This window comes from Mangifera indica, chromosome 1 (assembly GCF_011075055.1).
Source record: "Mangifera indica cultivar Alphonso chromosome 1, CATAS_Mindica_2.1, whole genome shotgun sequence".
Taxonomy (NCBI): domain Eukaryota; kingdom Viridiplantae; phylum Streptophyta; class Magnoliopsida; order Sapindales; family Anacardiaceae; genus Mangifera; species Mangifera indica.
Window position 1 is genome coordinate 26,420,519 of NC_058137.1, and position 12,833 is coordinate 26,433,351.

A 12,833-nucleotide genomic window follows, 5' to 3' on the forward strand; every position below is an offset into this window, starting at 1 on the left:
CTAACTTTTCATTGTATTATGACAAAAAGCTATATATATATATTTACCATAATAATTTTCACTCATCTTTCTAAATAGTAGATACGAAATTGCATTGTCAATTCCAATTATTATTATTACCTTATTGCACAAAACCTAATCTTAGATATTTCCCATCGGTGTACGAATATTCGTATCAATAATAAAACAAAAAATATTTTCGAATCTAAGAAAGGCATAATAACTTTATCACTCAAATTAATTCCCATGGATATGATTAATATGGAATTTGTGTTGGTTTAATGAAGATTAGAAGTGAAATTAGACTTGAGCAGCCAAGAGAAAAAAAACAGCAGTGAGCTGAAAAATCCTGATGGATGGTGTTTCAAATTGTCTTTTTGGATTGGTGGGATTTGCGTAACAAAAGCATGACATCTAAAAGCGTTAAGCAGCTGGTTCCCACCCCACACTTATCCCTCTAATATTATCTTTTTGTATCCTTGTGTGCTCTGTGGCTCCCACCACAGAACCCCCCACGTGTCAACACCTCCTTCTTTTCTGTTTATCCACCTGTCGATCTATCAATGGCTTCGTTCCAGCTGGCGTCATCGCCAGCTTTGCATCTCCTCCGTCTAACTCGTACTCTTTTTCTATACACTGCATGAATTCGCCTACCTGTGCGTTTACTTAATGACTAATTTACCCCTTACTTCACGTGTCACCATCCTATTGGTGGATTTAAACACGCTGGTTGTATTTAATCCTACCCACCTACCGCAGTCGATTATTCTTTGCTGATATAAAAGAATGGCCATGGCTACTCTATGCAACCTTCCAAGATTCTTTTATGAAATCCTCTGATAAACCCTGTAACTTCAATAACAATAAAGATCTCAAATTTCATTTCTTTTCAATAAGGGTGTGTCCATCCATGGAGAGCACCGACTCGTCGACTGGCTCGCCTCAGCCGAATCTTCCACCGGGCTTCCGATTCCACCCCACTGATGAAGAGCTCGTCGTTCACTACCTCAAAAAGAAGGCGTCTTCAGCTCCTCTCCCCGTTGCAATTATAGCAGAAGTTGATTTGTACAAGTTTGATCCATGGGAGCTTCCAGGTTTGTCAATTGTGATGAATTTTATCAACAAATATATGTTATTAGAGATTGTTTTGATTTTTGTGTTTATGGTTTTTTAGCTAAGGCGACGTTTGGGGAGCAAGAATGGTACTTTTTTAGTCCGAGGGACAGGAAGTATCCAAATGGTGTGAGGCCAAACAGGGCGGCGACTTCAGGATATTGGAAGGCTACAGGGACGGATAAGCCTGTTTTATCCTCTGCAGGGAATCAGAAAGTTGGTGTAAAAAAGGCTCTTGTTTTCTATGGAGGAAAGCCTCCGAAAGGGGTGAAAACTAACTGGATTATGCATGAGTATCGTCTTGTTGATAACAAAGTTAACAACAAGCCTCCTGGATGTGATTTGGGCAACAAGAAAAACTCTTTAAGAGTAATTATAATTCAATTAATCACCTAGTTATTCTGGTTTGACTATTGTGTTTGCTCTCATAATGGGTTGTTGGTTTTGGTTTTGTAGCTTGATGATTGGGTGTTATGTCGAATATACAAGAAGAATAACACAACTAGACCAATGAGTATTCATGATAAGGATGATTCCATGGAAGAGATTCTTGGGCACATACCGCCGTCGTTGATGGTGGGTGGCCACGAGAACGGGAGGCTGAATCTTCCAACAAAGGGCACCAACTATGGAACATTGTTAGGAAGTGAGCATAATTTTTTTGAAGGTATGATGAGCCACGGTGGAAGTCTTCATACCAATGTCTCAAGTATTTCTCAGTTGGGTGCTACTTCAAGCTCAAAGCCACAGCTGCCTATGGATCACTCTCTGAAAAGAACTCTTCCTTCGATGAATTGGACAGACAACGACGACAACACGACGGCAGGGCCTCCGGTGAACAGGAAGTTTCATTTAGAAAGCAATGATGCAAGCCTTGAAAGAACAGATGGAAATGGTTCATTTGCAAGTCTTCTCAGCCATCTGCCGCAGACAACTCCATTGCACCAGCAATCAATGTTGGGGTCAATGGGAGATGGGATTTTTCGGCATCCGTATCAGCTTCCAGGAATGAACTGGTACTAGTATAAATATATTTTATACACTAATGCTTGAGTGGGAAAAAAAAAAAAAAGAACAAAAAACAAAAAAGATTCTTGAGATAAATATATATATAGATTAAAAGATAATTAATTAGCTGTGAAACCTTGGACTGTATGGAGATTTTGGTTCGTAGGGAAGAGAGATTAGAGACTCATTAGATGGATATCAATGGCCTTGGGTTTCTTATAAGTGTTTAGCAAGGTAGCAGCCAGAAGATCATTGGGCGAGGCCATGTATAAATTTAGATAAAATTAAAACTATATATTATATATGATTGATTATTAATACGTACAGATTTGCTGGTTATGTTGTAATGCAGAAAGCAAATTGTTGAGAGTGGTTGGTCTTGTTGTAGAAAAATAAAACTGATCAATGTTGTTACTTTGGTTAATTTGGATATACAAAACTCTAAATTAAACTTGTCACTGCTTCACATTTCTAGATTATATTACTTTTCTTATAAACAGTTAATTTGCCTATCCTATTACAATCTTTTACTGTTTTTCCATTAATTGTATTTATATATAAATAACCCGTGTATCCAGATAATAATTTTAAATTAAAAATCTAATACTATCTAATCATACGATGATATATTATTTTAATATATTTAATTAAATATTTAAACTTAGATATTTTCAACAATCGATATATAACATAAACAATGACCGATTTTCTGGGTATGTTGAAAGTCAGATGCTCATGAAATAAAACTATAAGAAATGGCTTAAAAGAATTGTAAATCTTAGTTTAATTATTCATTGGAATGTAGGCTGATGTTAATAAAGATCGACGCTCTTTTCTGCTTGATTTATTCTTTCACAAAATTTGATCCTTTTGTGACATATGCAAACTTGGTTTTTCTGAGATTAACACATGGTGTACCACTAGCTTCGCTGAAAACAAACTTGGAAAAATTGGTTGAAAATGAGCACGATTATTCACTGATATGACAAAATTGGGGCCATTACGATTTTACTATTTATGATGACATTCTCATTTTTGTCAATATGATAATTACTTATAACCAATGACATATTTTTTTTTTGTAACAGTGTGTGGAAAAAATGTCCACCCAGGCATCATTTTCTAGAACCTGTAGACCTCAAATTTTCAAACCTTAAACCCATGAATCATATACATGATGAGTGTGTGTGTGTATATATATATATATATATATATATATATATACACACATTTTTCTTTCTTCAAGCTATAATTATTGTAAATCTTAACAAGGACACAGACAAAGGTTGGGATTTAGACAAAACACTTTGATTAATTCAAAGACTAAACGATCACTTGGAAACTAAGACAAGTACTTGACGAGAAAGCAGTTATCGGGATTCCGCCATCCGAACATAAAACGTGCTTGTGATTTAGAAAATATTTTATTATTAAAAATAATGAAATTATGGGTTTATATTTTTTTTATATAATTTAAATGTGATATATCATTATATAATTAAATTATTTTTAATTAAAAATAAAATAATATTCAATCACATAATGATATATTATCCGTATATCTAAATTGTATATAAAAATATATATATACATAGTATTATTCTATTAAAAATAAAATATTGTCACAAATATAGGTCTAGGAAAAAAATACTAATGTATTATTTTACTTAAATATTATATTTATTTAAATTAACATGTCTTACATTAAACTTTTTTTCGTATTTCCTAAATCATTTTCCATGTCAAAAATAATTTTTTTCATATTATCAAATTATGAAATAAAATAATTAAATTAATTTTTTAATTATTATCTTTCTGACAATATATCTTTTAAAATATTTTAATTGAACATTAAGGGTATTTCTATCCTAAAATTTAATAAGTTTGAATAAAATGATAATAAAAGTAAGGTTATATTGATAATTTTTTAAAAATTAAAGTAAATGTATTAATTATATTGTTTTCTATGTTATCCGTCACATCACTGTTAATAATGAAATATTACCAAAACTTTTTATTATTTAACAAATTGAGCAAGATTTTGATAATAATAAAATAATCAAATATTACTCCAAATCAAACATCCTTAAAGTGTCATATTGATAATTATAGTACTCTCTTTTAGCGTTGAACATCTATACGTGTTGATAATAAACAATGTAAGACATTTGCAGAGGAACTTGAATTAGGGTTTTCCATTGAGCAATTTCTAGCAAAAAGAGGGAGAAATTTCAGGACCGGGGAGGCATTTGAAGAGATAAAGTTGAATTAGGGTTTCTCATTGAGCAATTTCTTGCAAAAAGAAGGAGATATTCGGGGATTGGGGGTCATTATCGTTCGACAGATTGAAAAGCGCAAAAGGGTGAGTATATTCGATGACCAAACGTCACATAAATTGGCAGCAAATGCTCTTTAAATAAATTAATGTGCTGACTATCGGGACCATTTTTTTTTATTATTATTATTTTCACTAGCCATCTATCAAGCTCTAAAGGAATCATTATCTTATAACCACACAAATTAAAGAAGTCTTTAATGACATTCCTTTCCTGGCAAAATGTACAAACCAACTTTACAATTCTTTCCATTCATTGCTGCTTAATTTTGGAATGCCATATTATTCAATCATAAAATGCGATGTTATCTTAATCCCTTTTTATGGATGATGCTTTTCACTTGCCCGAATCCAAACTCTTCTTCTTCTTTTATCATATTTTTTCATTTATGCTTCCATAAGCATCTCTCCATTCACATGCTTTCTTTTGTTTCTTCTACCTCCATACCCATTACTTTATAAGAATTTTACACCTTCATTCAATGTAGAATTTGAATCAATTATTTATTTTATAAACTATTGTTATGATTTCTTGTCAACAAATGATTTACGTAATTTTGAGCTTTGTATTAAAAAGTATGGGGTTTAAACATATACAGGATTTTAGGGTAGTTTAGTATGGTGCTTGGGATCTATCTATGCTTAATCTGAGAAAGTGTTCCAACAGAGTGTAAACTAAAGTTAACAATAAAGATTTGAGAATAATTTGATTTTGAAGAATTATTCAAAGAAGATATAATCCAATTTATAGCTATGAACAATACAACAATTTAGAAATGATCATTTATGAGTCATGAGAGGAGGGAGATTAATTAAAGTTATAAATAATAAATAACTTTTCTACTTTTTATTCAATTTTTCTGTCAACTTTAACTACAAAAGTGGATTTATCTTTTGAGTAATGTTATGTGTACATATTTTTAGTACATAATTCATATACATAATGATGTGTTATCATATAATTATATGATTTTAAAACATATGTCATCATATGATAAAAAAATATTCAATCACATGATAACACCTCATCTGTGTACACAAATTATGTACAAAAAATGGGTGCACATAGTTTTATTGTTATCTTTTACTTTATCTTATTTTAAAACTTAATTATAATTATATTGTTTTATTATCATTTTCTTTATTTATTCCTTTTTTATTTTTTCTTCTCCCAATCATCACGTACCTCATTTTCACCACCAAAAACACACTACTCTCATTTGATCTCCATCATTCCTAACTACGTGGGGAATTAGTGGTAAGTGTAAGGAATAGCCTTTATCTCCCAAAGGTGGCATCGTAGAAATACTGGACATCCAATACCAAGAATCAAGTCATCAACTTTGACTGGCAAAATCACCTCTCTAATGAGCTGGGAAACCATACCATTGAATCTTACAAGGGGAGTTGATGTCATTTTAAGGTCTTCTTTGATATGGGAAAGGGTTTAGCAAAGAAATCATGATAGAATAGTATATCAACTCTGCTGGAGCCTTCAATCATCACTTTTTTGACTGTGTGTTCTCACATTGACATACATCCCACAATTGGAGAGGACTAAATGACAACCTGCATAGACTTTGGAGCCCTCGTTGCTGCAATCTCTGACTATAACTACTACCAGCAAATTTAAGGTTGTGTTGGAGATGAAATCGATGAAGGTGGGCCAGTCAAATGATTGGACATGTCAAGCAACCGATTTGTTGGTGAAATACCAATGAGTTCTTGACAACGAAAAGCATGGAAATCGTTTCACCAACCCCAACACACAACCAATTTAGTGTGGTAGCCATGAAGGAAGAAGCGAAGGAGAGGAGGTGGCAAGAGTAGATGCAGCTTCCAACTGTAAATTTTAGTGGCAACGAGATTTTCCTGGTCTTGACTGAAAAAAATTTCATGAATATATTCAGGATAGTGGTGTTGTCAATTGTGACAGAGGGCGGTGGTGGCGGTGGCGGGGTGGTGTTAGCAGGGTGTTGATGACAGTTTGGTCGTACCAACTGTATAATAAATCATGAAATGATAACTCCATCATTTTAATATTATTATAAATATAAATTATAATTATCACAAGAATATTTACACTTTAAAAGTCAAATCTAAAAGTCAAATCTAAAAGTCAATTACTAGATTATTTTAATCTTTTTTCTGTTTTGTCCTAAAATTTGATGGAATTCATTCTAAATAAAAAATATGAGAGACATTTATTTTAATTAAATAAACTAAGACTAGATTTAAATTAAATTGAATTTAAACTTTGATCAACTCAAATTTAACATAGTTTAAAGGAGTTTAGTTGAAGTTCGATAAGGTTCTCTCAAACTCAGTTCAAGTTTGGTTTTAATAAACTCAACTCAACACAAATATTTATTTAATTTTATACAAATTCTTACTAAAATCTTTAATATTTTGAACCTATCGATTGTTATATTTAAAAATATATTTTCTCTTATAAAGGACAATATTGAAGAAAAAAATTATTCTTAAAAGTTGAATGATGCTGGGAAAGATAAAGAGTCAATTTATAATGGGAAGAATTACTGGTTGCAGTGTTTCTTTCCAAAATAGGACTTCAAAAATTTGGGTTTATGAGACAATTGGGTTTATGAGAATTGGGTTGAGAGGGGAAATGAATTAGGTTTCAGGGGAGAGATTAAAATGAAGTTTAATTGAAATTACAAAATATTGGAAAGATAATTAATTCAATTAAACTGGTTTAATTGAATTAATTGATGGCAAAGAATCTCAAGTTCTTTTAGAAAATGAAGGATGATGGGTTTATATATAAGACATCTCTCTTTTGAATTGAATTGGGGAAACACAGAAAATAGAGATTCACATGGGATGTCATTTTGAATTAATTTTTTTTATTTCTCAAATAATGGTATTATTTTTTAAATTTTCTTATTATATTAAAATAACATTATTTTAATATATCTTGATCAAAACAATGTTATTTTGACAATTTTGTTATTGAGTTTGACTATGTTTTTCAAGTCCACTAAGTTGAATACATCTAAACTTGAGTTCAAACTTGATAATACTATCCCCTAGTTCAAGCTCATTTAAGAGGAACTTGATCGAGCTAAGGTGAAAAATAAGCTTGAACTAACTCAATTTGAATTTACCTCTGAGATCAACTAGTATTTGATCTCGTTTTCATCAACTGAAAGATTGATTTATGTTGTGAAATGAATCTGTGTTCAAGCCTTCTAAAATTCTTGGCAAAACTTTGGCCCATATCCATCTGGAAAGCACACAAACACCAGTTTTTAGATGTGACCCAAAAATTGACAGATGATTCCCAACCAGATCCAATCATAAATTGATGATACGATGAATTAAGCCCATGTTAATTAATACCAAGGATTAATATTAATTAGTCAATTATTTAGCTTCAAATCAGACAATATCATGAATCAGTGGCCAAGATTTGCTTAATCTACAGCTGCAAAATAGTTGGCAATGGGTTGGATTTTAAAGCTGAAAATAATACATCTGCCCACAATTTGATAGATAGTATTTAAAGAGATTTTAAATTGGAGTAATTATATATGTAATTACATAAATAGATATATATAAATATATACAAAAATATATAAATATATATCTATTAATATATTTAAAATGGTTACGTATAATTTTATTGTTTAAATTAAGCTCAATCTTGCATTAGAGATTGATAAAAAAAGTGTATAAAATATTTAATAAGGGAAAAGAAACAACTCAAATGCAAACACTCGAAGATAACAAAACTGGTAAAATATTAAAATTTTTATATTAAAAACTTGGGTACCATCGGTATGAATTAATCTTCTATTTTGATTCCTTATTTATGTTCAATATGTTTATGATTGAAGAAATCAAAATAGTTATTTGTTTTTGTTAAAAAAAAAAAAAGAAGAAGAAGAAAAAATTAGATTAAGTCAAATCCTTATCCCCTTAAATAGTGTTTTATACATAAGATAATATGTATTATTATGGAGATAATGATTCCTTATCATCTAAATAATGTTAAAGCAATAAGTTCTCCTATTTAAAATTGCAAGACAATAAATTCTCATCATCTGTACAATTTTTTTTTCCATAAACTTAAACCCTAATATATCATTCTAAGTAAATGTATCTATCTAATTTTAAAATTTATTTGCAATGATATTATTGGTTGGAAAATCAATCATATTTTCGTAAATTTAATTCAAGATCAAAATCGCATGTCCGGATTGCGATTCTGCTAGTTAAAATCGATGCATAATGTTTTATGTAGATCCACAACACAATTTGCTCTTTTGGTAATGCACAAATTTTGTATAGTTTTTTATGTATTATGATTCTCTATAGATACATCAATTGAGTTGGGTCAAATAAAGATTTGATTCAAATCTTAAAATTCAGGCCTAACCTAACACTATAGTATATCGAGCCTGACTTATGAGCCTTTTAGATTGGGCTATGAACTTTAATATTAGACTCATCGGTTAGCTCTATTTGACACTATTTAATGGTTAAAAAAATAAAATGGCAAGAGCTTCAATTGCTTCTACCATAGGCATAATTCTTCAATAGCTATTGCCATTGTTTTTTTTTTTTTTTGTTTTTTTTTTTATACAGACGAATCCAAATTTTTTTCATTTTTAATTTTATTTACGAATATTTTAATCTTAATTTTTTTCATTATATTTTCAATCTCATTTTCTTTTATCAACCCTCTCTTAAAAACTGTCTAAATTTGTAAATAATAATTATTTGTGTTTATAATTTTATTTTCATTTCAATTTTATCATTACAAAATATTATAAATAAATCTAATATCAAATGAATTCAGAAATTTGGACATTGAGAACGAATAAATTAATGGTATGATATATATATTTTATTTATGTTTGTAATTATACAGTATGTAAATTAATTTATTTATACTATATTATAAACTTATAATATTTTTTATCATATAAATACGGTATTTATCTACTAAAAGTGAGAGATTATAAATAAAATGTTTGAGATACTGTCTTCAATTTTAATAATTAAAAAAAAATTGTTTAAATGAATTAATTCAATTCAATTTTATATATAAAGCTAGATTTTGGGGTTTAGCCATCACTGTGTGGGCTAAGGCTTCGGGTTTAACCCATAGACATGCCTAGTTCTATAGCAAGATTTTCTTAGAAAAAGGAATATGTCCTTCTTGTTTGTTTTGTGTATGCCTGGTAAAAATAAGTGGCAATAATTGGGATTTTAAACAGAGTCCCAATTGCCCTCAACTATCATGAGTTGTTAAATGAAAATTGAATGAGTCGGATTGACCCATTATAGTTGGATCAAACCCAATATTATTATATATTTTTCTTTATTATTTTTTTATTTCAATCTAACTTTCTCGTCTTTCTCCCTCTTTTTTATTTGTGCTTTTAGTCCATTTGAACCATTCCTCACTCTTATTTTTCCCCCTCAACACAAAGTCTCCCACAAGTCCCCACCACCAACCGCAACATCCTTATCTTCTCCATTTTTGTTTTCATTCTCTCACAGCAAGGTTGCAGTTTCTCTTATTTTTTCTGTCTGGTCAATACATACTCTCTTACCATCATCAAACTACAACAGCCTTTTTCTGTCATCAACACCACCATTACCATTGTCACCAATATTTATGATGCATATCATATAACTGTCATCATCAATAGATAGAAATTTATTGTTTTTCAAATTTAAAGAGGAAAATTTGTTGTAATTTTGAGTAATAAACGCATTAAACACAAGGTAATCGAGAAAAATAATTTAATTAAGAGGAAATAGTCACAGAAAGTGGGTCAAATATAATGGCTTTGGTAAGAATCCACCACCAATGCCAAATTGAAATCCCACTAAATCATTTTTGTTTTTATGCGGACCAAATGATCAACCAAAACCAAGTCTTCGGTCAGAAGTCTCCAAGCCAGCTCTTTAGAATTTAATAATAAGTCAACCATTCACACACCTCCTGTATAAACATTAACAATATATAGTCTCCATGCATGAACAATTCTAATTTCGTCCTTCCCTTTACAAAAATGCAAGAATTCCCTCAAAAACAAGCCACCAAAGAGGGGTTGAATCTTCCTGCAAGATCATCTCTGTTTCTGTCCCAACCTGGAGAAACTTCAACCGGGCCTCGGAGTCGAAGAGCGAGCAGTTTTGCGGTATCTTCTCCTAGAGCAAGATCGATTTGTACATGTTCAAACCATCCTGGTTCCACCCGGTGCAGCCTCCATGGATACCTGGTCCCGAGGGAGAGGTCGAAGAGTGGAAACAAAGAGATCGTAAGACGAGCTTTGGCGCCGTCGAATCGAAGGTTTAGTCTTAGGTGGTGGAATTTCCAGCCGAGGCCTAGCAGGCTTTGTAACATGTCAATGGCTTAGTTGAATCATCAGCCAAAAGGGTGTTCTTCTATGTAAATCAACACAGTTTAAGTCGTTTTATGCTTTGAATTTTTGGCCCGGATGTATATTGAATTTGTACTTGTGAATATGTAATCGAATATTAGTTATAAATTCCTGAATCTACTTTCTGGTCATGGCCACCCTGTCCTCTAAGCTGCCTCAACTGCTCTGTTCTTCTATGCCTTATTGCAACTAGTATAGTATTAAAGGCTGGGATCTGGTATACGAAAAAAGCATCTCAGCCAACTGCGTCTTTTCTTCTTTCACAAACATTGACTTTTTGATTGGAATCTTGTAAAATTTCCCATCATTATAGAGTTATAATATTCAATTCATCAATGGCATTTGAAACTTTAGACAGTGTAAACTTCAAAAATAAGCTCTGATATAGAAATTGACAGCTACCCTCCATTATGGAGTCCAAAAATTGGTACATCTCAAGGAAAGTAAATTCACAAATGGGCTGTGAGAAATGCCCAGCAAAAACAAGGATCTCATATTTATGGGAAAGCCAACGTATCACAGTCAAGTTTACTTAAGAAATTAGTTTTATGGTTTTCAATATTGCTTTCATAATAACAACTGTCTAGGTTGAAGATTAATGTCCTCTGTTATTTCGGCAGCTTTATATTTTAAAAATTGGTTACTGGATAAAGCAGCAATCGTTTCACTCACAGTTTCTGCTTTGTTTTCACTAAATTTACTCCTGTTAAGGATAAAAAAGAGAAAAAGGATAAACATCTGGATTAAGAAGTACAGGGGAATCTATTGTTTAGATCAAATATTTTGTTCAATTACCTTAGGAGGAGTCATAGACTGAGAACTGGATGTGGCTTCTGTAGGTGCTTCAGCTATTCTTGCTTTTGAATAACTGTGAAGGAGAAAGGGCTGTCAAAGTCTAATATAGAACCAGTCAAAATATACATGTCATATCAGCAAGCTGTGACATTTTGGACTCATGATGTGTATAAGCTTAGACCTTTGTGTGGGGCAGACTTGGACAAGGAGAAGCTTTAGTTAATTACTGCCTAAGATTTCTTAACTCGCCGGGTACCTCAGCCCCTATAAAGCAGGTACTAAAGGATTAACAAATTGTCAAATCAACTATTTTTAATGTGACCGGTCGATATTACTTAAGAATAGTTATGATATATGTTTGGTTTGATCTAGATTGAGTCTTTCATATGACTTCAATATATCCCTATAGTAACCTAGGAGACCCAAAAATTTCTTAAAGATTTAGTGAGGGGGGTATATGCTGTTGGATGTTATGGATTTTACTTGGGTCTATTGCTACTCCCTTTTCTGAAATGGCATTCCCTAAACACTTGACTGTGACATACCAAATGCACATTTTGATTTTCTATCCAAGAACTGATTTGAACTTATTTTGTTGTCTAACACTTCCAACACTAATAGCAATTGCTCCAAGTGCTTCCCCCAAATCATAATGGTAGACTTAAAATGTTTTTGAAGAATACTAGAACAAATTTTCTCAAAAAAGGCTTAATTTATCATTCATTAAGCTTTGAAAAGTTGATGAAGCATTACTTAAGTCAAAAAGCATAACTAAGAATTCGTAATGACTTCCATGAGTTTTGAAAGCTATCTTGTGAACATGTGTGGCATGAACTTTAATTGATGATAAATGTTCTGCTTTCAATAATTCATCAATAATATGGATGGAAAACTTATCTTTATAGTAATTGTATTTAAGGCCCTGTGATCAATACACATTAGGGGTGAAAAGGAGACATAAAGCCAACCCAGCAATCTCATTAATTTGAAAAACTAATTGCATTTAGAGATTCATCCACTAGGATTTTCATCCTCAAAAATAGAAAGATTCAGTTTGAAAACCTCATTTGAATCAGATTTGTAGTCGATCAGTTATTGCTCATTCATAGTAGATCTGCCCCTTGAAAGTTAAGGCTGCTGATCATACATGGCATATTTTG

The 12,833-nt window shown here is 31.5% G+C and overlaps 2 protein-coding genes across 2 annotated transcripts; both read left to right on the top strand.

The window, feature by feature from the left end:
- Positions 1-783: 783 nt before the first annotated feature.
- Positions 784-2,579, top strand: LOC123195666 (NAC transcription factor 56-like). The gene is made up of 3 exons (XM_044609485.1): positions 784-1,094; positions 1,175-1,482; positions 1,570-2,579. Exons 1-3 carry the CDS (start codon positions 827-829, stop codon positions 2,134-2,136), a joined length of 1,143 nt encoding a protein of 380 aa, XP_044465420.1. The 5' UTR covers positions 784-826; the 3' UTR covers positions 2,137-2,579.
- A 7,796-nt stretch (positions 2,580-10,375) lies between these two features.
- Positions 10,376-11,009, top strand: LOC123229016. The gene has a single exon (XM_044654575.1). The coding sequence runs from the start codon at positions 10,471-10,473 to the stop codon at positions 10,852-10,854; it is 384 nt and encodes a 127-aa protein (XP_044510510.1). The 5' UTR covers positions 10,376-10,470; the 3' UTR covers positions 10,855-11,009.
- Positions 11,010-12,833: the final 1,824 nt, after the last annotated feature.

Coding starts and splice junctions, on each gene's coding strand:
- LOC123195666 (XM_044609485.1), top strand. CDS start 827: ATGAAATCCTCTGATAAACCCTGTAACTTCAATAACAATAAAGATCTC. Junction 1,095..1,174: donor TGATCCATGGGAGCTTCCAG/GTTTGTCAATTG, acceptor ATGGTTTTTTAG/CTAAGGCGACGTTTGGGGAG. Junction 1,483..1,569: donor ACAAGAAAAACTCTTTAAGA/GTAATTATAATT, acceptor TTGGTTTTGTAG/CTTGATGATTGGGTGTTATG.
- LOC123229016 (XM_044654575.1), top strand. CDS start 10,471: ATGAACAATTCTAATTTCGTCCTTCCCTTTACAAAAATGCAAGAATTC.